The sequence below is a fragment of the Diceros bicornis genome, chromosome 28, assembly GCF_020826845.1.
Source record: "Diceros bicornis minor isolate mBicDic1 chromosome 28, mDicBic1.mat.cur, whole genome shotgun sequence".
NCBI classification, from domain to species: domain Eukaryota; kingdom Metazoa; phylum Chordata; class Mammalia; order Perissodactyla; family Rhinocerotidae; genus Diceros; species Diceros bicornis.
In genome coordinates, this window is record NC_080767.1 from 31,235,844 (window position 1) to 31,261,785 (window position 25,942).

At 38.4% G+C, this 25,942-nt stretch overlaps 3 protein-coding genes across 3 annotated transcripts; 1 reads left to right on the plus strand and 2 right to left on the minus strand.

Annotated features, from left to right (window-relative positions):
• The first annotated feature begins 200 nt into the window (after positions 1–200).
• LOC131393606 (olfactory receptor 1Q1) lies at positions 201–1,145 on the plus strand. The gene is given in 1 exon segment (XM_058524674.1): positions 201–1,145. A coding segment is annotated over 1 exon segment (945 nt).
• Positions 1,146–7,821: 6,676 nt separating this feature from the next.
• On the minus strand, positions 7,822–12,939 carry LOC131393725 (olfactory receptor 1J4-like). The gene has a single exon (XM_058524766.1). It carries the CDS (start codon positions 11,347–11,349, stop codon positions 10,384–10,386), a length of 966 nt encoding a protein of 321 aa, XP_058380749.1. The 5' UTR covers positions 11,350–12,939; the 3' UTR covers positions 7,822–10,383.
• A 7,899-nt stretch (positions 12,940–20,838) lies between these two features.
• Positions 20,839–22,273, minus strand: LOC131393726 (olfactory receptor 1B1). The gene has a single exon (XM_058524767.1). It carries the CDS (start codon positions 22,271–22,273, stop codon positions 21,320–21,322), a length of 954 nt encoding a protein of 317 aa, XP_058380750.1. The 3' UTR covers positions 20,839–21,319.
• Between the last annotated feature and the right edge of the window lie 3,669 nt (positions 22,274–25,942).

Consider the following 25,942-nt stretch of genomic DNA (forward strand, 5'->3'; position numbering starts at 1 on the left):
TAAATGTTAGCTATGTGATAATGATGATTTAATGACAATGAAAAATCCATACTTCATTATTTTGGAAAATAATTAAGCACTTGATTCCTTTATCAATACCACATGTAGTGTACATTGGAACACAAAAGTGACAGTAACTAAATGGCCTGCTCAGATGTCCAAGTCTATCAAAATAATTCTTTTTGGTTTTATGGCAACAGATGGATAATACCAATTGGACCAGTGCATCCCATTTTGTTCTCTTGGGCATTTCTACCCATCCAGAAGAGCAGATCCCACTCTTCCTTCTTTTTCTACTCATGTATGCAGTCAACATTTCTGGAAACTTTGCCATCATCACACTGATTATCTCTACTCCATGCCTCCACACCCCTATGTACATCTTCCTCAGTAACTTGGCTTTGGCAGATATCTGCTTCACCTCCACCACGGTCCCCAAGGTGTTGCAGAACATTTTCTCTCCTACAAAGGCCATTTCCTACATCGGCTGCTTAGCCCAGACTTATTTCTTCATTTGCTTTGCAACCATGGAAAACTTCCTCTTGGCTGTGATGGCCTATGACAGATATATCGCCATCTGCCACCCTTTCCACTATCGTATGATCCTGACGAGAATGCTGTGTTCACAGATGGTGGCTGTATGCCATATCCTCTCCCATCTTCATGCCCTGATGCATACCTTTCTCATGGGCCGACTGATCTTCTGTGCAGATAACAGGATCCCCCACTTCTTCTGTGACCTCTACCCTCTGATGAAGCTCTCCTGCTCCAGCACTCACCTCAACACACTGCTGATTCACACAGAAGGTGCCATTGTCATCAATGGAGCCCTGGCCTTCATCACTGTCTCCTATGCCTACATCATCTCAGTGGTCCTCCGGAGCCCTTCAGTCAAGAGCAAGTGGAGAGTCTTTTCTACCTGTGGCTCCCACCTCACTGTGGTGGCCATATTCTATGGCACCCTCCCATGGGTCTACTTCTGACCGCTTTCCAGCTATTCAGTGACCAAAGGTCGCATCCTGACAGTCATATACACAGTAGTGACCCCCATGCTGAACCCCTTCATTTATAGCCTGAGAAGTGGGGATGTCAAGGGAGCCTTCAGGAAATGGATCAGCAGAATATGGACTTCTTTCTTTATATAAAACCCCAAAACACAGTTCCAAGTTTTACCTGTGATTCTGGGGAAACTGTTTTGTCCTGCACGGATCTGTTTCCTTTAGAACACCCCAGAAATATCTAAATTAGGTACATACCATGAATTTTCTCATTAGATGCTATCCTGAGATATCCTTTAGACCCAAAGCACAGGAAACTATATATTTAGTGTGAACTGCTAGCACGGCTTTAATTATAATTGAAGGTATTCTCTGAGACTGCCATTGTACACTAGGGTTGTAACTCTCAGAGTTCTTAGATGCAGGCAACAGAAACCAATTCTTTTGATTTGGTTCATTCATGGAGATAATAAGGTTATTGAAAGTAGATGTGGAATTCATGAATTTCTAAGAAGGCTAAGCAACCAAGCTTAATAAATTGGGCAAGAATAAGAAAGGACATATGGTCAGAACCACAGTCAAAATCATATCCCAGAACTAGTCTGATGAGGTCATTACTTTGGTCACTAAATTCTGTTCACTGCCACTCATACCACCACCAACACTACCAGCAATAGTCACTGGGCATAGCCCTTGGAGGCCTGAAAACCAGATGTGACCACCTCCAGAAAGAACTGCCCACTTCTTATTGTTTGCATCTACACCTCTAGATTCAAAATAAGGTGGTATGTGTGATTGGCCAAGTCTTGGTCACTCAGCCATGCTCTGGTTCCCAGGAAAACGGGGAGAGCAATACTGTTGCTTTTATTTTCTGTAAGTCAGAGGGAGGTTCTGCCTTCCACCAAGACAAGTGAAATGGGGCAACCACTCCAATTTGGGAAAATGGACATAATGACAAATTTCCACTATGTGGTCAGAAGTTATAACTGTTCCAGAATTAAGCACTGCCACAGCTCTCCAACTTGCATTTTCTTAACCTTCATTAGCTGTACCATTCAGGGATAATTTAAACTCCTTGTGTCTCAGCGTGCTCCTGATCTTTTCTATAACTAATATGCAGAACTTGTCTATTACTGGATATTTTCCTGCTGACCAATCAATGTTGGACATGAGGAACAGGTCTAAGAGCCAAGATGCCTATTAAAATGTCAATTCTTCAAGTTCATGCATGTAGGTTCAAAAGGAACAGGTTAAGAGAGGGCTTCCAAGTCATGAGGCAGAAGTCACAAGTGCAGGCTGATTTAGTCCACCCATCTGGATAAAGTTTCTATTATAAGATATGAATGGTTATGGCACTGAGTTGAGAAGGAGCTAAAATTGTGGTAATTTTGTACAATGAGTTAGAAGTCTTTCTTGTAATCTAGATATGAGTTTTGGTCAAAATTTACATCATTGGCATTGGTTTCAGAAGCTACAGTTTCTAAGACTTTGGCTGCACCAGGATAATAAATTCTTCCAAGGTAAAAGTGGCCCTGGCACTTATAAAAAGATAATAAAAGGAAATGAAACCAGCTTTTGGTTAGTTAACTCTGGTTCTTCACATTTGCCAGAAAGTATCTTACATACCCAATATTTTTCTTCTAGATTCCATTATTTCCTCTTACTTCATCTTTCCTGCCTCCTTGGTCTACCTCCCTCCTTTCTCTGTCTTTAGTGGCAGTTCCATTAATGATCCTCTTTATTCTTTACCAACTGATTACCCTCACCTCGTAAAACCATAGCCTCTTCTAAGAATCCCCCTTGCTCCCATTGAAAGAACTTTCTTAAGGTGAAGAAAGTAAGGTGGAGAAAGTGAAGATCAGAAGAGCCAATGAAGGCAATATTTTTGAAAAGCAATTGGGCAATTCTATCAGAAAATTTTGTATTAGATGATACCCTTCCTCTTCTAGGAGTTTATCTCACAGTACGAATATGTATCATTGATACCAGCTCAAGACAAAGTTGACATAAGGGGAGCCATGTTATAGAAAAGAAATCCCATTGTAACTTTGAATGACCTCTGACAAACTAACCCAACTGGATATGCACCCTCCAGGAGACCTAACTGCTATGTTGATTCACAACCCCTGCCTGTGCATATACCTCCCAGCTGTGATAAGATGATAACTTTGTTCTTTGGAGTTCCTTAGGAATGTGATGACCCCCAAACAGAGAGTCTATGCTGAGAGCCATCATCAATGAAAACTGAAAGATCTGGTGTGGCGACTCCCAGTCTGTAACACCAGAAGGTCAACATTCCTAACCCCCTCCCCTATAACCCACCGTCTTATATAACTGCTGTAAGATTTGTGCCCCATTAAGATGGTTTCTTTCAGACATTAGTCGGCCATCTTCCCTCTTGCTAGCGAGCTGTAATAAAAAAGGTCCTTTTTCTCCTACCACCTTGCCTCTTGACTATTGGCATGTCTTGCAGTGAGCAGAAGGCCCCACGTTGGGCGGTAACATCATGAATGAACATATATTATATATATGAATACACATACTTATGTTTTATGTTGTGGGAGATCAAGATTTGGCCACCCTGAAATCTATCTCTTTACCTTGGTTGTTTTCTCTGAGGACATTTGACCTCCCCCACTAACTGCCTAAAGAATTTGACATGGTAGCTCCTTCCTGGAATAGATCTATCATGATGGCTGTAAAGATAACGTAGGGTAAATGTTACAATAGGAAAGGCACCAACAAGCCCCTCTTATCAGAAGTTCTGTCTCTCTGGCCACATTCTCTGGATGACCCTGCGAAGAGTTGCCAGACAATCATTTACATTTATAAGGGAAATCTCCATTTGTAAAGGTATCTCCCTCTCTGTTTGGAGAAGAGAGGGGGATGAGCTCATTTCTAGTGACTTATCAATGTGGAAGGTGAGGCCTTGAGCTACATAATAAACCTTAGTCTTGTTTACTGTGTTTTAGTGGTAATTTCCTGTAACTGACTCCCCCCACCCCCAAAATCCTCCTTTGTCATTGGCTAAAAATGATATTTAAGACGACAATTTCTGCTATTGTGTTGAGAAACGCAGTGTCCCTGCTTTCTCCCATGTATACATGTTATTAAACTTGGTATTATTTTCTCCTGCTAACTTGTCTTGTTGATTATTTGGCCAGCCAGAAGAACCTTAAGGGAAAAGGCAGAGGGAGATTCTCCCTCTTCCCCCGACAATGTTCAATACAGTATTGTTTATGATAGCAAAAAATTAGACATAATCTTCATGCATACTAATGGAATTTTGCTTTATTGTGTTTGGTAGTTAGATAGATAGTATTATTTGTACACAATTTGTCCTTCCTTTCCTGTCCTTGCCATGGCTTTGCTGAAGGCAGAATATACACGTCCATCCCATTGACTTTGGGCTTGCTTTAGCCAGCAGTTTATGAACAGGCATAACAAATGCTCCTTCCAATGAAAAGCTTTGAATGAGTTTAGATAGCTTGGTTTGCCCTCTTGAGCTCTGGCCTTCACCATGAGAAAAAAAAGCTCATCCCCTGTAGCTAGCGCTCCTTTGCTTGGGTCTCAGAAGGAGAAATACATAGAACAGATCTGAACTTCACCTGGAGTCTGAAGCACAGTTGCCTCTTTCAGTCTGCAGACTTCTGACTGAGAAATAAATATCTGTTGTTATAAGCCGCTAAGATTTTGGATTGTTTCTTATTCAGAAATTGAAGGAAATCCCAACCAATATAATACACTTATGCTGTGAATCGCTGTGCAGTTAATAAAAAGAATGAGACAGATTAATTCCCAGCCTTACTCATTTCATCAATAGCCTTTAGGTACATTTAAACATCCAAAACTTTATCTAGCAGCTCTTTGTCCTTTCTCCCATTATTTCTTCATCTGTATGCTATTGAGAATAAAAGTAATAATAATAATAATAACAAAATACACATATATTTATTTAACATAGCTGGTCACTGTTATGAGTGCTTTACACATATTGTTCTCATCAAGTCCTTACAACAACCCTAAATGGTACAAACTGTTTCTCTCATCTTTACAAATGGATAACTGAGGCAGAGACCAGTTGAATAGTTGTCAAAGATCTCTGCAACCTAAGCCGGGACAATTGGCTTTTCTTTTTGTAATGCAAGTACCTGACTTAAGCTTTGATTGTGGAGGCATCAGCTTCACAGACTATCTCAAATAAACACATTGTCAGACACAGGACTACATAAAGAGCCAGGCCACACCCCACCCCCAGGTTCATTTGTTTTAGAGATCTTGGTTGATTTCAATAAGTGACCATTTGTGCTTCTTATTCCTTCTCTTCCCACGCTTTTAATTCCCGCTCTTATGTTTTAAATTCACCAATAAAGAGTGAACCCACAAAACCCTAGGTCCCCACTCTCAACCTCAATAAAAGCAGAACCCCAAGCCCATGCTTTCTCTCTCTCTCTTCCCAGGACCTCGCTGTCTGGCCCCAGGTGTGTTGTGTGCTTTCCAGGACTTGTGAGTAATAAACGTTTTTTTTCAAAGTTTCCTGATGGTTATTGCTGAAGGCATCTTGCAATCATAATAAGAACCACAAGGGCCAGTCCAGCCACAACACTGGTTATCAATAGGTTGAGACAGCACAAAACAATCACAAAACAAAACAACAAATAATGACAAAGCTGGGATTCTAATTCATGGTATTTGGCTTCAGAGTCCATCCCTTTAACCACTACCTTATACCACCTTCAACAAAGCCCTTTAGCATTTTCCCTTAGATTTCTGAACTTTGTTTCACTCTGACATCTTTAAGGAGAATAATTTCTGAGAGATCTTATGTTTGCACAAAAGAGCTATTGACTTCTGCTGTTCCAGTGTAATTAAAAATACTGCCCCCTTCATCTCAGAGGTGTGCATTTCTTTACACCAACAAAAATCTATCTGAAAAGGAAATCAAGAAAATAATCCTATTTACAATTGCATCAAAAACAATAAAATATTTAGGCTAAATAATAAATTTAACCAAGGAGGTGAAAGATCTGTACATTAAAAACTATAAAACACTGTTAAAAGAAATTAAAGCAGACACAAAGAAATGAAAAGATATCCCATGTTCATGGTTCAAAAGAATTAATATTGATAAAATGTCCATACTACCCAAAGCGATATACAGATTCAACACAATCTCTATCAAAATTCAAAAGTCATTTTTCACAGAAGAAAATATTTATAAAATACCTATAGAACCACAAAAGGCCCTGAATAGCCAAAACAATTCTGAGAAAGAACAAAGCTGGAGACATCACATTTCCTGACTTCAAACTATATTACAAAGCTACAGTAATTAAAAGAGTATGGTACTTGCATAATAGCAGACAAATAGAACAACAGAACAGAACAGATAGCCCAGAAATAAACCCAGGCTTATATGGTCAGCTAATCTTTGACAAAGATGCCAAGAACACACAATGGGGAAAGGATAGTCTCTGGAATAACTGGTGTTGGAAAACTTGGATATCTACATGCAAAAGAATGAAACTGGACCCCTATCTTACACCAGTCACAAAAACTAACTTGAAAGGGATTAAATACTTGAAATGTAAGGCATGAAGCCATAAAACTCCTAGAAAGAAACAGAGGGAAAATGCTTCTTGACATTGGTCTTGACAATGTTTTTTTGGATATGTCATCAAAAGCACAGACAAAAAAAGCAAAAATAGACAAGTGGAACTACATCAAACTAAAAAGCATCTGCTCAGCAAAAGAAACAACAAAATTAAAAGGCAATCTCCTGGAATGGGAGAAGATATTTGCAAACCATATATTTGATAAGAGGTTACTATCCAAAGTATATAAGGAACTCGTACAACTCAATAGCAAAAAAAAAAAAACCACATATAATCTTATTAAAAAATGGGCAAAGTACACCAATAGACATTTTTCCAAAAAAGACATACAAATGACCAAGTGGTACATGAAAAGGTGCTCAACAACAGCAATCATCAGGGAAATGCAAATCAAAACCACAAAGAGATATCACCTCACACCTGTTAGAGTGGCTATGATCAAAAAGACAAGAAATAAGTGTTGGCAAAGATGTGGAGAAATTGGAAGCCTTCTACACTGTTGGTGGGAATGTAATATGGTGCAGCTGCTATAGAAAACAGGGTGGAAGTTCCTCAAAATATTAAAAATAGAACTACCACATGATCCAGCAATTCCACTTCTAGGTATACAACCAAAGGAATGAAATTAGTGCCTCGAAGAGATATTAGCACTCCCATATTCATTGCAACATCATTCACAATAGTCAAGATATGGAAACAAACTAAGTGTCCATCAGAGGATGAATGGATAAAGAAGTTGTGGCATATATATACAATGGAATACTATTCAGTCTTTAAAAAGAAGGCTATCCTGCTATTTGCAACAAAATGGATGAACCTGGAGGACATTATGCTAAATGAAATAAGCCAGACACAGAAACAAAACAAAACTGCATGTTACTTCTTATACGTGGAGTCTAAAAAACTCAAATACATAGAAGCATAGAGTAGAACAGAGGTTACTAGTGGCAGAGAGTTGGGGAAATGGAGAGATGGTCAAAGGATGCAAAGTTGCAATTACGTAAGATGATTAAGTCTAGAGATCTAATGTACAGCATGATGACTATAGTTAATAATACTGTATTGAATACTGGAAATTTGCTAAAAGAGTCTATTCCAGGTGCTTTCACCACATGCAAAAAAAGTGGTTAACTATGTGAGGAGATGATATGTTAATTAGCTTGACTATAGTAATCATTTCACTATGCATACGTATATCAAATCATCATGTTGCACACTTTAAATATATACAATTTTTCTTTAAAAAATAAGGAAAAAATTTTTCTGGTGTTTCTCCTTTACTCCTTGATGACTTCAGCATCTAATTCTCTAACTCTCTCCACCACAATTAAATTATCACTTATTGGAAATTCCAATATCCATATAAATGGTTTATCTAACTAACAACTTGGCTTCTCAGTTCCTAACCTGTTTAGCTCCAACAATCTTTTACTTCACCCCATCTCAGCCACCCATTCATATGGTCATATCTTTAGACTTTGCCATTACAAATAATTGCACCACTGGTGAAATCTCAGTTTTAAACATCTCACTTCCTATTAGTTTCCATTCTTTCACTGTATTTAATTTAGTTCTCCAATTCCAACAATTCTCTGACACCACTGAGATCCATTATCCCTTCAAATTGTTTTTCATTATTTATCACACAATTTATGCCCTTCCTACCCACCTTAAAAATAATACAGTTTATGGTCCAGAATTATAACCACCTTCTTGTAAACACCCTTAATTCTTTTGCCTCCTTTTGCTCTACTGGCAAAATCCCAGCCCTTGGTAAACCCAACATTTTGCTTATTCATTACTGTACTTGATTACCTGACTATTGTTGGAGAATATCACTCAACCATGATTTAACGAACATTAAGCTTGAGAATAAAATACCCAAATGGGCACTCAATATTGGCAGAGTTGTGGCTTTCCATAACATTTCCTAGTACTTCACTTTCCCAAACTCTAGCATATTTTACATATTTTCTTTTTTATGATTCTCTAAAATAATCCTGCTCACACCACTGTCAGCTGAAGTCTCTTCAAGTATGTCATCTTCCCACCATCAAATCTACCAGCCCATCTACATCTGAATCCACATACTCTGACTTCCTTTTTGTTACAGGGGAAGAAGTGGCTCATTTTCTAAATAAAATCATCACCTTAATGGATGTGCATCTCCTTTCAAGGACTTTATTCTTAATTAATTACTTTCTCTCTTCAATCATTAATTTTTAATTATATATTGGATATTTCTATTAGCAAATCAACACGCTTAATGTCATTAGTCTTTACAAAAATTAGAAGAAATTCTCTCTCGACTCATGTCCTCCTCAAGTTACGCACCAATTTTTGTCTACCTCCTCAGAAAACTATATCTTAGATGTGTCTATTGTCCTGGCCTCCACTTCCTCTCTTGCAATTTTATCATAAAATGGCTGTAATTGAAATTTTTCCCCTAACATTTCCTTTAACATCTTTTATCAAATTTTCCAATAATCTATATCTTGCCAAATCTAATAATCAATTATCAAAGTTTCCAATAATTTATATCTTTCCAAATCTAATAATCAATTATCTGTTCTCATTAACGACCTCTCAACTACCTTTGAGAGAGTGACTACTCCTATATTCTGGAAATACTCTTTTTCAGGATTCTGACATACCAAATTTACCTGCTTTCTTCCTACTAATGGCCACTTTTTGGTTTGCTTTGCTACCTCCTCTCCTAGACCTCTAAATGTTGGACTATGCACCCATTTCAGGGCTCTGTCCATAGTTATCTTCTCTTTATTATTCTCTCTTAACAGGTGATTTTATTCAGCCCCATGGTTTCAAATATCATCTACATTTTGTTGTGACTTTTCTATCTCAAGACAAAACCTCTCCATGAGCCTCAAGAATTATGTATTCAACCGCCTATGAAATATTTTAACTTGGAAAGATATCACGAAATTAACATGGCCAAAGTTATCAATTTCTCCCCCTGTAACCAAATCTGCTTTCTGTCCACTTTCACAGAACCTTCCACATAAAAAGAAATGGCGCACTACTTCCACCCATTTTCACAATCCATCCTTGATTCTTCTTTTTCCTTTGCATATTACATCTAGTCTATCAATGTGTCTACAAAGCTCTACTTACCATATGTCCCAAATCTGACTACCCGCTCCTGGTGTTAGAGCCACTGTGGAGATTCTCTCCTTCAGTCTCTATTATCACTCCATTTATGGAGTGACACAAAAGCTCAGATGGAATGATTCAGTCACTGTAAGTATTGAACTGCTTATTATTACTGTGAGTTGAAAATGACAGGAGACTATAAAATTATTACAATTTTAAGAGAGGTTTAGGCTACTTTATGGTTTCCTCAAAAATCATGCTTCTGTATAATGGTTTTGTAACTCCCTTTGATTTCTCTCTGGAAAACAGTACATGCCACACCATCATTAAAATGATCACAGTTCTGCAAGCCATACTGATTGGTAATAATTTGGCTTAGTAATATCCTATGCCCCATATTAGATCTGAAAAATGAGAGGTTCAGGTTTGGTGATTTAAAAATATCTTTTCAGTTCCAGTGCAGTGAGATTCTAGGTCACTCAGCGGAGACCAGAACTATTTATTCATGAACACACTTCTTCTCAAATCCAAACAAGAGGGAGCCAACAGGGAAGATTATTCCACAGGAATGTGAACCATACCAATTATTAGGAGTGTAACCCATCTACTTGAGGCATTTTCAAGTTAGATCTTAATTCCTTGGGTCAGGAGATGTGCTGTCAATCTCTGTTTGCCTGAGAACTGGGTTGGAAGTTCCCTGAGATGCGGAGTTTCCTGAAAAGCCTCCACAGAGCTCCCTTAACCTCTTGGTTCCTCGGGCTGTAGATCAGTGGGTTTAGCATAGGGGTAACTACTGTGTAAAAGATGGCGACCTGGTGATCCTGGTCCAAGTCATAGCTGGAAGATGGCCGGAGGTACATGTGGATCACAGAGCCATACAGGAGCAGCACAACCAGGATATGGGAGCTACAAGTGGACAGGGCTTTGTGCAGGGCAGCAACTGAATGCATGCAGGCTATGGCAACACCAATGCAGGCATAGGAACTTAAAATGAAGAAGAAGGGGCTGACCACCACAGCTACACCCTCAGTAAATATTAGCATTTCATTGACCACTGGTCGGGTGCAGGAGAGCTTCAGCAAGGGTGTGATGTCACAGAAGTGGGTGACCTGGTTGCCACAGAAGGTTAAGTGGGTGACCAGCACACTATAAAGGAGGCTGTTGAGGCTGACAACCACCCATGAGGTCAAGGTTATGCGTAGACAGAGGCGACGGCTGATGATGGCAGAGTATCTTAAGGGGTCACAGACGGCAACATAGCGGTCATAAGCCATGGCAGCCAACAAGTGGCCTTCCATGCTGCCCACAGCCATGAAAAATAACAGCTGGATCATGCAGCAGTTAAAGGAGATGGTTCTATTCACAGACAGCATGTGTATCAGCATCTGGGGAACAGTGATGGTTGTCAGAAATATATCAATAAAGGAGAGCTGGCTGAGCAGGAAATACATGGGGGTCTGAAGCTTGGAGTCTGAGAGAGCAACAATAACTAACAGGGCATTGCCCATAAGTGCCACCAGGTACATGGCACGGACAATCCCAAAAATAACTGGCTGCATCTCTGGCCAGCTGGACAGGCCCAATAAAACAAATTCAGTTACTTCTGTTCTGTTTCTCTTGACCATAAAACACGATCCACATCACCTGCAAAGAGCAAGTGCTAGGATCAAATAATGCTCAAATTTATTCTGGGATAGTTTTTAGGAACCATCTTTTCTTGCATGGATGCCCCAAGTTTCCAAAAGAGTTTTTTTTTCCCTTTAAGTTCTTTCCCTTGCCATCTTCTTTCTATCCATCTACTCACTCACCCACTCGTTAGTTTATTCCGGGTTCACTTATTGACCACTTACAATCTCTCAATCTGGTAGATATTAAGGACTGTAGGATAAATCTCACATGGCTCCTGCTTTTGTTCATTCATTGTGTAACAAGGAAGGCGTCATTAAACGCAGAATTTCTTTGGTGCCTGCTATGTGCTAGAGAACGTAGTAAATATCATATATCTGATCCTCACAACAATCCCATCTGGTAGAAACTACTTTCAATCCTATATGACAGAGGAGAAAACTAAAGCAAAAAGACTACTCTGTTGAATGTCTTATAGGATCCGAGCGACGAAACCTGGATTCAACTCTGTGGAGTTTTATTGGACTTAAGCACCACAGTTTACTGGTTGTCAGAGTGGAAAAGGGAGAGGAAAGATGTCAAGGCTCCAGCCAGATGTCTGAGTCTGCATCTCTGATGGGGCACTGGAGTGAAGATCTGGTCCTAGCTTTGTATATCCAGAACTTCAATTTTGTTCTTTTGGTAGGAGAGTTCTCGTTCCATCAAGTCAACTGAACTTACCTGGGATGAGAGTAGCAGTGAGTAATATAATCATTAAAGTTTTTAATGACTTATTTTCAACAAATAATATAATCTTCTAGTGGATGGGATGCTCATGTCTTTTCAGCTCCAGCTATCTCTATAGGCAAATTTACGTGGCATGTCAAAGAGATAACTTTTTGAGGCTGCTATATAGATAAGGATATGTTTCTTCATGAATGTGAGAAAAATAATTAAAATAGTAGAGCACAAGAAAACATATAATAAAAAGCAGAGATCTCTTACCCTAAGTTTTCCCACCTTCAGGTTTAGTTGTAACTCTTCTGGTGGTTCATACTTCTATGCCTCTAAATAATATGCTGCTTGGTTATACATCTATGTACCAGTTTTATTAGTTTAAGGTATCTTTTGACTCTCTACTATGAAAGATGTCATTTTATCTTGACATTCTCCCCACTATTCTCTCTTCCTTTCCCTGATTTTTTGATGATTCATTTAGTTCTTCAATTAATTGTTTTTCTGCTTTTAAATGGCATACTTAACTCTATATTTCTTATTCCATCAACTTCAGACTCTACTTATCTTTCATACCCATGCACCTTACTAAACTTTGGAAAGCTGTACCTTGATTTTTATGTTGTCAATACTGAAAACATATAAATTATGAGTTGTAACCATAGTCAAGTCTTCCAGGCAAAAGCTGGAAGTCAGAAGGCAACATTTACATTAGTATAACTACGTAAATATTTTTCATGGCAGAGCCAAATGATGTGTTATGGTTGCATTTATTCTTTGATGAGACAAGTGTTCCACCTGACTAAAGGGGAATATTCATAACATTCATATAAAGAATCAAAACTATTTTAAAGACCTCTCTTGGTGCTTTATTTACTCTAAAGATCGTACATGGAACTGGAGCTTAAAAGATAAAGAAAACATACCTTTTCTAGTATCTGTTCTTTTGTCTTTATTTCTTCCTGTATTCTTCTCTGTGTCAGTGGATATAGCTCAAACTATGTTCTCTCGTGATCCTGTTACTCATTCAAGGCAGTGTCCACACAGAGCCGACTACATGGAGATATAGATGAAGGTGAAACAGAAGAAGAGATGAGAAGGAAGAGAGATGGAAATAGTCTCTTCATGGGGAAAGGGTGAGCATAAATGGTCTCCAAGAAGGAAAAAGTCGCAGAGTGTTGATTTATCCATTCTGAGGCTAAGAATGTAATAACACGAAGAGTCCATTTTCTTCTAAGACAAGCAAAACTGTATTTTTAAACTAATTATATGCAAAAAGAGTAATAAGCAGTGGTAATGCTCTTATTGGCTGAATTCCTCAAGACTCGTGTCTACATTGTTCCTTTTTTTCCTATACCTCAACACTATTGTCATCAGAGCCTGTGTTCTGTGGATTCTATTCAGACAACTTTAAGGGATCAAAGATGCTGGTGATAGGGAAAACAGAGAGGAGTAGTTCATTTAGGAGAGATATGAAGATATACATACATACAGAATTGAACGCCTCAAGATAGTAAACTAAACTGAAATCTGGGAGAAGAACAAAAACAGAAACAAAAGAATCCCTGGAATGAGACAGAAAAGCATCTCAGGTCTCGCAGTGACCACCTGGTGCTTCAGGGACATTTAGAGTCATGGAGAGGGGAGAGAGCCAGAGTGTCAAGCTCTAATCCTACTTATTCTTGTTTTTTTCCTTTGACAAAAGCACCAAGGGACATAGGAGTCTTCATTGTTTTGTCAATAACTAAATGTTAGGAATATGCTCTATTTAGTGCCTTCTTGGTGTAAATCCTATTTCTAATCTGTTCCCCTGTTTTGAAGAATCACAAAGTTTGAATCTGAGATGGGTAATTCAGACATCTTCTTCTCTTTCTCAAGAATGTATCTCCAAAATTCTCACAAAATAAATTAGGTCCTCTGTCACACATTTCTTGCACCTGAGAACTGTGAAATGTCTCTCCATAACCTCTCCGATTGCATGACTATCTTCTCCATCTAAGCCTTCATATTTTCACTCAAAAATGCATCTTTCTGTGTTATAATTTACAAATCCTCCATCCCATTGCTTCCCTTAGCTACACTATTTATACCTCATTATATTCTTTGGTATTCTTGGTACCAATGTCACAGCACTATTTTCTCTAGGAGGATTACAATTTCTTATTTTCTATTCCCTTTCTATTTATAATTAGGGCAGAGTGTAACCTTTTTCTCACCTTTTCTCTGTATCTAACATATACTCAAGTTAGAAAATCTAGGTAGAGCTGTGCTCCCTTTTTGCCACATTCTCACAAAATTAGGGATTCTCTTTTTGTCATTTCCCAGAAAAGCCTTCCTATAGGACAGTTCATTCCAATGAGGCAGTCTCATTTACATGTACTCACTCTGGGACTCTACCAACCCCAAGAGGCTCCAACTGTGTTCAGATGAAAAATTAATTAGAATGGGCTGAGTCCTTCTACCTTCTTTTATCAACTGAGACTGTAGCTCAGAAGTCTGCTCCTTCTCCTTCCTGATACCTAGATCTCACTGATGCAAAAACCATAAAGCTTCTGTAAACAATTGTGTCTGTAGGGAAGGTCTACCCTTTGGGGGACACTGTAGCCTTGTATAATCTCAACAGTTGAGAAAGAACAAATTCCAAGAGGAAATCAATTCCCATTTCATCATCTCAAGAAGCCATCTTTCCTAACCTCTCCTTTCTGTAATTAAGTGTTTGCTATTAATCTAAACAGCCCAGCTGAATTAGTTGCAAGGCATGAGGCTTTATGAGATAACAGTAGGACAACTCCGACTGCTGTTATGTTTCCATTCTGCTCTCCAATGACTTTCTCATTTCCTGCCCTCACCCAATTGCATCCTTTTGTTGGATTTCATGTAGCCATTTTGCTTATCCATTTTAGAACTACCATCCTCAGAATACTTAATTTAAACAAGTCTTTGAGTATAAAAGAAACAGCAGGAGGTGAAGCACCGTATTGAAAAATCTGAGATTATATGCAAATTTGAGTGATCTTTGGTCTCATTTTAAAATATAATAATAATGACATATGGCTTATTGATATAGAGTATAAATTGTGGAAATGACTGCAAATTGGAAATATATCAGTATTTTCTGCCACTGACCTGCATGGAAGAAACTCAGTCACAAGCTAGAAAACCAAACTGCTACTTTGTACATATGATCAAAATCAGAAACAGAAAGAGATTTTAATCATCAAAATGTAATCAGCTTCCTTAAAAAATGTAACTCATTTATTTTTGTTTGCAGAGGATCTATTTGATTTTCTAATAGCCCTACTTACTTTGGGGAAGTGACTTCTTCCCCTACTAGATACAGGCTGATGGCATTGTCAAATGCCCTCCCACCTCAGAATTTGAGGTAGGAGATAGAGGGACTGAAAATGGTTAGATGTGATTCATTTCTACCAGTCTCACTCTAAACAGACAGTCTTGGATTTTAGACTGTTTTTTCTCCCTCCACCCTTACCCCTGCCCATACAGGCACCTCTCTGCTTTAATTACTTATCTAATGAATAGATCTAGACATTGAACAACTGTCACTTTCACCAAAATTGACACAACCAGACATTATGTCTCCCACTGATGGAAGAACACGACACCACCTATGAAGTAGTCTCCCCTTTCTAAAAGTCAAACATGAATCTGATCAAGCTTCTACATTCAACTTCCAACTTATAGAAAATACGGAGCACAGAGAAACATGTTAAACTTCGTTACAGTAATAAAATCAGACAAGTCCAGACTGTAGCAAATTCCACAGGAGAATTACATGATTTCTTCCACAGATAAACTGCAAGAGACAGAGGAGAGTGGAGGAGAGAGAGAGAGTAAGAAGAGGAGGGAAAGAGAAAGAGATAGAGAAGAAAGAGACTGAAAAGATTAAACAACCAATCACAATGTGTGAATCTTATTTGGGTACAATTTTTAAAAGCTATGAAAACATTTTATTATATTTATAAAACAATTGAAAATTTTGACACTGACTGAGCATTTGATGATAAAAGAATTTTTTAATTTCAGGTATGATAATGGTATTGAGATTATGTTTTTAAAAGTCCTTATTCTTTGAAGATTGGTATTGAAATATACATTGACGAAATGATATGACATCTGGGATTCATTTCAAAGCAATAAGGAGAGGAGTGGGTAGAAGTAGAGATGATACAAATATTTGCAATGAATTGACAAGGAAGCTGGGTAACGAATAACACTCTGTTATGGTTATTTGCATCAGAAATATTCCTTCATTAAAAATATCAGAATCAGCCTACTTTTTAAAAAAGCATGACATGTACAAAGGTAATGTATTAGTCATAGTTCTCTGGAGAAACAGAATCAATAGGATAGATAATAGGTAGGTAGGTAGATACATACATATATACATACATATTGAGGAACTGGCTCACATAACTATGGAGGCTGAGGAATCCCATGATCTGTTGTCTGCGAGACTGGAGACCCGGGAAAGCCAGTGGTGTAGTTCATTCCATGTATAAAAGCCTGAGAACCAGAGTAGTCAGGGGTATAAACCCCAGTCCAGGAGTAGGAGAAGATGAGATGAAACATCCTAGTTCAAGCACTGAGGCAAGAAAAAACGGGCAACTTCCCCTTTCCTCTACCTTTTGCTCCATTCAGGCCTTCAACATACTGGATGAGGCCCACTCACACTGGGGAGGACAGTCTAGTTTACTGAGTCCACTGATTCAAATGCTAGTCTCATCCAGAAACAGCCTCACAGACACACTCAGAAATAATGTTTAACCTGGGCACCCTTTGGCCAGTCAAATAGACACACAAAATTAACCATCACAGGCAACAAAAACATGTAGCATTAAAAAAAATAAAAGCTACCAATTATCCATTGAGAGGAAAACAATTACTCAGCAAAGAACTCTAGTTCAATCATATAATGAATCAAATTAAATAACTCAGTGGGAAGATGGGTCAGGACAAGTAGTTTAGACCGGGAGGCCTTGAATGCTTACAGAGCCATTTGGAGCAAAAAAGATCTTGAGACATGTCAGCGAAAAATGGCAGAATAGGAAACTCCAGAGACCGTTCCTCCCTAGAAACACCACAAAACTTGGCAAACACCATCAGAATCAACCTTATCAGAACTCTGGATGATAGGTAAAGGTTAATACCAACAACAAGAACACATAGCCAGGAGAAAAGTCACTGAAACAGGATAGAAGGTCTTTATGGAATTTTAAATTACCCAGCCCAACTCCCCAGTTGGTCTTGGTCACAGCAGCCTGCATTGCCACAGCAAGTACCTAGTTCTGAAGGGAGCAGTGTGAACCTTGTTCCCAAGGAAATGTGCTTGTTTTGACCCGACTGGGATTTCTCAAAGGACTGCCACAGGAACTTTCCTTTGCTTTGTCTGAGCTGGATCTCCTTCAGGGCAGGACCACTATGAGGTCCTCAAAAAAAAAATGAAAACCAATGAACAAGCTCTCCCAACTAGGGCAAAAATAACAGTTGGGGCAAGAAATATACACATTGAATGGTTCTGATTAAACGCCAGAAAGTAAGATTGGCAGTGGGTGGAGGAGGGGAGGAATAGGAACTTTTAAAGCTACCACATTTAGAAGGAAATTAGAAAATGATGTGCATGCCTAGGGAGAGACACATGCCCGGAAAATATCTGGGAAGACATAAGCCTTTATCTCTGGCTGGTCTTTAGGCTTAGTGCAAGTAGGAATCACCAGCTAAGGCAGAGTTGTAAGTAGCCTGGCTAAGTGTTGTAGCAGTGCACTAACACAGTAACACAGGTCCAAGCTTCAAAGACCTACAGAGTAATTTTTTTCTTTTCTTTTCCCTCTTTTTTTCATATCATAATATTCAACATGTCCAGTTTACGGCAAAAAGTTACAAGGCATAGAGAGAAAAAAATACACTATTACACAGTAAGAAAAAGAAATTAACAGAAACTATTCCAAAGAAAAAATGGACATTGAACTTACTAGGCAAAGACTTTAGGTCAACTGTCTTAAATATGCTTAAAGGGCTAAAGGAAATGATGGACAAAGAAGTAAAGGAAACCAAGAAATGATTTCTCACCAAATAGAGAATAACAATAAAGAGATGAATTTATAAAAAGCAAACAAATAGAAATCCTAAACAATCACACCAAAAAACTGGTAGAGCTAATAAATGAATAGTTAATAAGCTTCAGCAAAGTTGCAGAATACAAAATCAATATGAAAGATAGGCCATATTTATATACATTAACAATGAATAATCTGCAAGAGAATTAAGAAAATAAGTTCATTTTCAATACCATCAAAAAGAATAAAATACTTTGGAATAAATTTAACTAAAGAGGTGAAATACTTGTACACTAAAAACTGCAGATCATGGCTGAAAAACATCAAAGACCTAAATAAACGGAAACGTAGCCTAAGTAGTGGATTGGAAGACTTAATATTGTTAAAATAGCAAGACTCCACAAATTGATCTACAGATTCAATGCAATCTCTATCAAAATCCCAATGGACTATTTTGTAGAAATGGAAAAGACAATTCCAATATTCATATGTAATTGCTAGGAACCATGAGTACCGAAAACAACCTTGAAAATAAAAACAAAGTTGGAGGATTCATGTGTCCTATTTCAAAACTTACTACAAAGCTACAGCAATCAAAAGAATGTGGTACTGGCAAAAAGATAGACATATAGATCAATGGAGTATAATTGAGAGTCCAGAAATAAACCCATTTATATTTGTCAATTGGTTTTTGATAAAGGAATGAAGAACACTCAATGGGGAAGGGATAATCTCTTCAACAAGTGGTGTTGGGGAAACTGGATAATCACATACAGAAAAATGAAACTGAACTCCTATTGTACACCATACACAAAAATTAGCTCAAACTGGATTAAAGACTTAAGCATAAGACTTGATACCACAAAACTCCAAGAAAACATAGGGAAAAAGCTCCTTGACTTTGGTCTGGGGAATGATTTTCTGGATATGACACCAAAAGCTCAAACAAAAAAAGCAAAAGTCAAGTGGGACTACATCAAACTAAATAGCTCTACATAGCAAAAGAAATAATGAAAAAGAAACCTATGGAATGGGAGAAAATATTTGCAAGCCATATAGCTGATCAGGGACTAATATCCAAAATATATAAAGAAGTGACACAACTCAACAACAAACAAAAAAAAAAATCCAATTAAAAAATGGGCAGAAGGGGCCGGCCCGGTGGCGCAAGTGGTTAAGCGCGCATGCTCCACTGCAGCGGCCCGGGGTTCGCCAGTTCGGATCCCGGGCTCACACCAACACACTGCTTGTAGAGCCATGCTGTGGCAGCATCCCATATAAAGTAGAGGAAGATGAGCACGGATGTTAGCTCAGGGCCAATCTTCCTCAGCAAAAAAAGAAAAGGGGGTGTAGGATTGGCATCAGATGTTAGCTCAGTGCTGATCTTCCTCACAAAAAAAAAAAAAAAGGGCAGAGGAACTGAATAGACATTTTTCCAAAGAAGACATACAAATGGCCAAAAAGCACATGAAAATGTGCTCAACATCACTAATCATCAGGGGAATGCAAATCAAAACCAGAATGAGCTATCACCACACAGCTGTTAGAATGGTTGTCATCAAAAAGGCAAATGTTGGCAGGGATATGGAGATAAGGGAACCCTGGGGCACTTATGGTGGGAATGTAAATTAGTTCAGCTGCTATGGGAAACAGCATGGAGCTTCCTCCAAAAACGAAAAATACAACTACCATATGATCCAGCAATCCCACTTCTGTATATATCCAAAGGAAATGAAAGCAGGATATCAAAAAGATATCAGCACTCTTATGTTTATCACAGCCTTATTCACAATAGCCAAGATATAGAAACAATCTAAGTGTCCGTCAATGCAAGAATGGATAAAGAAGATGTGGTGTGTGTCTGTGTGTGTATATATATATATGTGTGTATATTATTGAAATGTTATTCAGCCATGAGAAAGAAAGAAATCCTGCCATTTGCAACAACATGGATAAAACTTGAGGGCATTATGCTAAGTGAAATAAGTCAGACAGAGAAAGACAAACACTGTATGACATCACTTGGGTGGAATATAAAAAAGCTGAACTCATAAAAAAAGAGTAGAATGGCGATTATCAGTGGCTAGGGAGTGGGGGAACTGGGGAGATGCGGTTTAAGGGTACAAACCTGCAGCTAGTAGATAAATAAGTCCTGGACAGCTAATGCACAGCATGCTGAATTATATATAAACTTCAAAGTTGCTAAGAGACTAGATCTTAATTGTTCCTACCACGAATAAGAAATGATAATTATATGATGTGATAGCGGTGTTAGCTAATGCTTCGGTGGTAATCATATTGCAATATATAAATGTATCCAAGTTACACGTTGTACACCTTAAACTTACACAATGTTATATATCAATTATATATCAGTAAAAATTTTTAAAAATTATCATTGTAAATCTCTTAGGAGATAACAAAACATAAGCCAATGTTCAGCTCCCAAAAAGCTGTCAATTTTTTTTCTCCATTGTTGAAATAGTTCACTGTTCTTTGTTTTATGCAGCAAAATATTTAGCTTACATTTTCTCTATATACTTCATTTTAAAAATGTAAATTAAAATTCATTTAAGATATACAAAATAGAATTCACATGCATCAGATTAAGATACTCACACTATGAGAGGCCCATTGAAACTGGGGCTAACATATGGAACAGCAGAATCATGGCCCCAATTTCACACTCACTTCTGGGCATATATTGGCTCACTGAAATGGAACAGGTATGAAATTGTCATCCTTATTTACCCAAACCGTTCTCTTCCACTAACTGTCTGATATACACCAACACATTTTCCACAAACAATCACACCAAGTTATATGTGACTGTAATTAACTTCATTGTCTCTGCTTTAGTTCAGAATTTCACAATAATATTCTCTCATTTTTTCAAAACTCTGGAATTAAACCTACACAAGCCTAGTGACTTATTTATATCTACTTTTATAACTGAAGATAAATGGCTTGAGGTGGGGTTCCAGAGGAATGCTGATGAGGAAGCCCTGAGCACATGTGACATGAATGCCACAGCTTTGTAATTGCAGCACATCTACAAGAGTCAAATCTGGAGTTCCATAAGTTGTGCAGGCCATCCCTCCTTCTCATCTCTTCAAAACCAGCCATGCTCAGATCTGCTCACTTCCTTCCTTACAACCAATATGGCCCTTAGGCAGGCTAATCAGGGGTCCACCCTCCTCCAGCCAAGCAGTCCACGGAATGCACTCTTGACATCCTTGTTGCGGAGGCTGTACACAAAAGGGTTGGCCAAAGGTGTAATGGCAGTGTACATCACAGCAGCCACCATATCCTGATCCTGGGAGTTCTGGGAAGGAGGCTGGAAGTAGACCCAAATGATGGTGCCATAGAGGAAGCCAACCATGGTGAGGTGGGATCCACAGGTGGAGACAGCACGGCGGCGACCAGCAGCTGAAGGCAAACGTAGGATGTTGGCCCCAATGCGGACATAAGAGAGTACAATGAGGGCACAGGGGCCTAGCATCAGGAAGCCACCCTCCAAGAATATGGCCAGCTCATTGGAGTGTATGTCAGAGCAAGAGGCTCGCAGAAGTGGTCGGTGGTCACAAAAAAAGTGAGGAAGGTTAACATTGCCCTCAACATCCCTAGCCCAGTGAAGAGGCAAGAGGAGTCCCACATGCAGCATGGTGTGCACTATGGACACCAGCCAGCACAAGGCCAGTAACCGGGCACAGAGTTGGCGATTCATCACTGAATGGTAGTGCAGAGGGTCACAGATGGCCACATAGCGATCCAGAGCCATGACAGAAATAACGAGTGTATCTGTAACTCCAAATGCATAGAAGAAAAAGAACTGGGCCAAACAGTGGGCAGCAGAAATGGCTGGATAATTAGAGACCAGATGGGCCAGCAACTGGGGCAAGGTAACTGTGGACAGCCCCATGTCTATCACGGAAAGACCACGGAGCAGGTAGTACATGGGTGAATGGAGCCTGGAGTCCCGGGAGATAAGCAGCACTAGAGTCACATTCCCCATTATGGTGATCAGGTAAATAGCCAGGAACAGTAGAAAGAGGAGACTGGGGGCGACTCTAGCTCTTGAGAACCCAAGGAGCAAGAATACTGGAGAATGTGAAGCATTAGCAGCACAGCCCATGATGAGTGACAAGGAGCCTGCCTGGAAAAGTTTGAATCAAAAAGCAAGTCATGGGTCGTAGGTTAAGGATCATAACAATTCTAGTTAATTTATTTATATTATTCAAGCTTCTTAAAGACTTAAATTCAACTTTAACCATTATGGCCCTTCCTCCAGGTCTATGACTTCACTCCTTTAATTTATTATAGCATTTTCTCTCTTATTTCTTCCTTTTCACCCACTCTAGTGCCTCCTTTTAGGTATCCATAAACCTGTAAATCCAGTCCCTCCTACAGTTATAAACCCTTCATTCAATATTGTCTTTTTATCCAACTACTGCTTATCTCCTTCCAGTGGCAAAAGTCATGAAAAAATTCCTATACTCACTGTCTCTAGCTCCTTGTTTTCCATTCACACCTCATCCCTTTGCAGTCCTCATGATTTCTTCCCTCTGAACCTGTAAGGAACACAATGTACCATTTAATGTATTTACATTTGTTACATTTAATGTAACATTTTAAAAAAAATAATTCTTTATAAGTAGTTTTATAGCGAAATTGCTTCATGTTGTCATAGAAATAATTTGTTTTTCCCCTTTATTCCATTTGGTTGGTTAACAGCATCATCATTATCACCCATCTGCTTACCCAAACCAAAAACTGGGGAATCTCTCCCTCATCTTCCCATATTCAATCAGTCCTTGACTTCTACATTATTCCCTACATCCATCCTTTGCTCTTAGGCCGCCAACACTATTTAAGCTTCAGCATCTCTGACCAGTACTAATTTCATGGCCTCATTACTAGTTTCTCTACTTATGTCCCCTGATAGATCTTCCATGCTGATGCCAGAGTAAAACTTCCAACATGTGATTCCATGTTTAAAGAGTCAGAGCCTTCAGAATAAAATCCACATAGCTTGATCCGGCTTGTAAGGAACTTTCACTGTCAGTACCTAACCTGTCTTACCAGGCTGATGTTGATTCACCTACCCAGTGTTTTTAAAACTAGACAGTTTTTTATTAGTTCCCTGAACAGGGTAAGATCTTCACAAGTGATTTTGAGAACTTCAGCTTCCTGAAATATGAGGTAGTAAATGACACTTTCCCACTCAACACAGATAGAAATTTAGAGAAAATGTAATAATCATCCTTTTAATTCATAACTGAGCTTTTAAGAATGGAAGGGAAATACAAGGTTCTATAATCAAGGATGGATATGAAAAAGTCATATCTAAACTGTCCATGATGGGTAGGTGGTGGTGGTAACTGATTGGTGGGAGGTTTTATAGTAACAGGCTTTGGAGTTCAGAGGCTTGAACATTAACCCCAGTGTAGAACCAGAAATGAGAGCTTAGGCCTCTGTGAGGCAAGAGGTAGAGACCACCACATGAATTCAGGATGTTCAAAAGGTTAAACTTTCAGTGAAAGGGTACACATAAACAGGAAAATACATATGTACCAGTGGCTACAGGAGACCCAAGGAAAACGCTCTCTCTCAACCTGTACTACATGGAGAGGAAAATGTCTCCCATGGGAAAGCAGTTACGGGTCTGTACAGCACATGGAATGAATAAAGCGGATTTACATAATACATATGATCCTAGAACCCTCAAATTGACAAATTAACATAAAAATCACTCTCAGACTGGTAAAAGCTTTGTGGTACCTTGTAGAAGCAAACATAAAACTTCTCCTTCAGGACTCGCTGACACCAGACTGTACAGGAATCCCACAAATAAAAACCAAACAAAAAGACGAGCTTACAATTCAAAATTATAAGACACACACAAAACCTATTCGTTATGAAGACAATCAGCAATCAACAAAAAATAGGATTATCTCCCTCTAAACACAATAAAATTAACTAATCTATTAGGAATTATAAATACTTTGTATCTAAGGAAGGAATAAAGACTGTAAGCAACAAGACACTATAAAAATAAAATACAACAGATTTGGAAAAGACCCAAAAAGAATTACTAGAAAGTAAAAATATTCACATTCAAATTAAAAATTCAATGAATGGGTTGGACAGTGGCTGAAGAGAGAAGCTAGCTCTGAAAAAAATACCCAGAAGACAGTACAAAGTGACCAAGATGTGCAAAGAGGAGTTAAGACTTGTGGAAGAAAAAGTGAGGAGATCCACTATACTTCAAACAAATCCAAGAAGAAGAATCTTTAGAAAATAGAGGAGAGGCAATATTGAAGAGACACAGACCAAGAATTTTCCAGACTTAATGAAATAAATGGATACTTAGATTGAAGAATCACAATAACTCTCAAACAAGACAAATTTTTTAAAAGCCATACATAGACACTGTGTTAGGGACATTGTTAAACAACAAATACAAACAGAAAATATTAAAATCAATCAGAGAGAAAGAAAAGATTACCTACATAAAAAGAAAGACTTTCTGACAGAAGATTTCTCAGCAACGAAAAACTCTAGAAAACAAGGAAATAATATCTTCAAAGTGCTGACAGAAAATAACTACCAAATTAAAATTCTCTATCCCTTTAAACTATCCAAAAGTAAAAACATTTGTATGTATGCTGTTTTCTCTTCCATAGAATGTCATTCCATTCCCTCAGGGCTCAAACTTCATCCTCACAAGCTAATTGGTGAAAGGCTGCTCATCTTGAGCACTCAGTCAGTTTTCATTTTTACTTGAAGTCTTCACCGAGTCCCAGCACATTATTTCACTAGAGCACTTTTCACTCTTCAGTTCACTTTGTAACAACTGATTTTGCCTGTATCCCAGTGTAGACTGTTAGACACTTGGATGTGTATGTTTACACATATACTCAGACATATATGCATATATATACATACACATGAGTGCATATATACACATATATACATACACACGTGTGCATATATTCATCACTGACTTCCTAATACCTGGCATTGAGCCTGCCATTTAGTGACTGATCATTAAATGTCTGTTAAATAAATGAAATAGATTTTCTATTAAACAGCAGTAGTCTAGAAGTTAATAGCAAAGGATTTGGATTCAGACTTACATGGAGTCTAACTCCATATCTAAGTTAGCTATCAAACAGCTAACTCCATTAGCTATTTGATACTGGACATGTTATGTTTTCTCATCTTCAAATGGTGGTAACATGGTACTTATCTAATAAGGTAGTCAAGATCGAAGGAGAAAATCTTCTGTTAAAACAGTGTTTTTGGAAGAAGTTGAACTTTGTGGAAGCAAAGCAGGAAGCAACTTTTTTCACACTACTGCTTTTGAAAAATCTCATTTTTAAGTACTAAAAATCCAATCCAATTGAATATCAAAACTTCAAATCTCAAGCAATTTAAACCTTTCTTCCTTCCCCAGGAGGAGTCATACTCTCATTCAGAAACCTGCATTAGGGAAAGAAGAATGTGGCTGACTTCATTACTGTACCATCTTATCCATCCTAGCTGTAACTTGTCTCTTGCTATTGCAGGGTCAAAGTAGAAGGAAGAAGGAAAGGTAAGCTCTCACTGAGTGGTGCCCTTGGTACAGATCACAAATACAGAATCTTTCTCTTGTGGAGCTTCATATGAGCCCATTTGAGACTACCCACAGGTAACTATTACTGCATTCTTCCCAGACAAGGCTACTTAAAACCCCGGCTGATCCTTTAGAGCCCTCCTTTAGGATTGGCATCTGACTGCACCACCCTAGGTTTAATCTTCT

What these genes read in the sequence shown, in the direction of transcription:
- LOC131393725 (XM_058524766.1), bottom strand. Translation starts at nt 11,349, where the DNA reads ATGGTCAAGAGAAACAGAACAGAAGTAACTGAATTTGTTTTATTGGGC.
- LOC131393726 (XM_058524767.1), bottom strand. Translation starts at nt 22,273, where the DNA reads ATGGGCTGTGCTGCTAATGCTTCACATTCTCCAGTATTCTTGCTCCTT.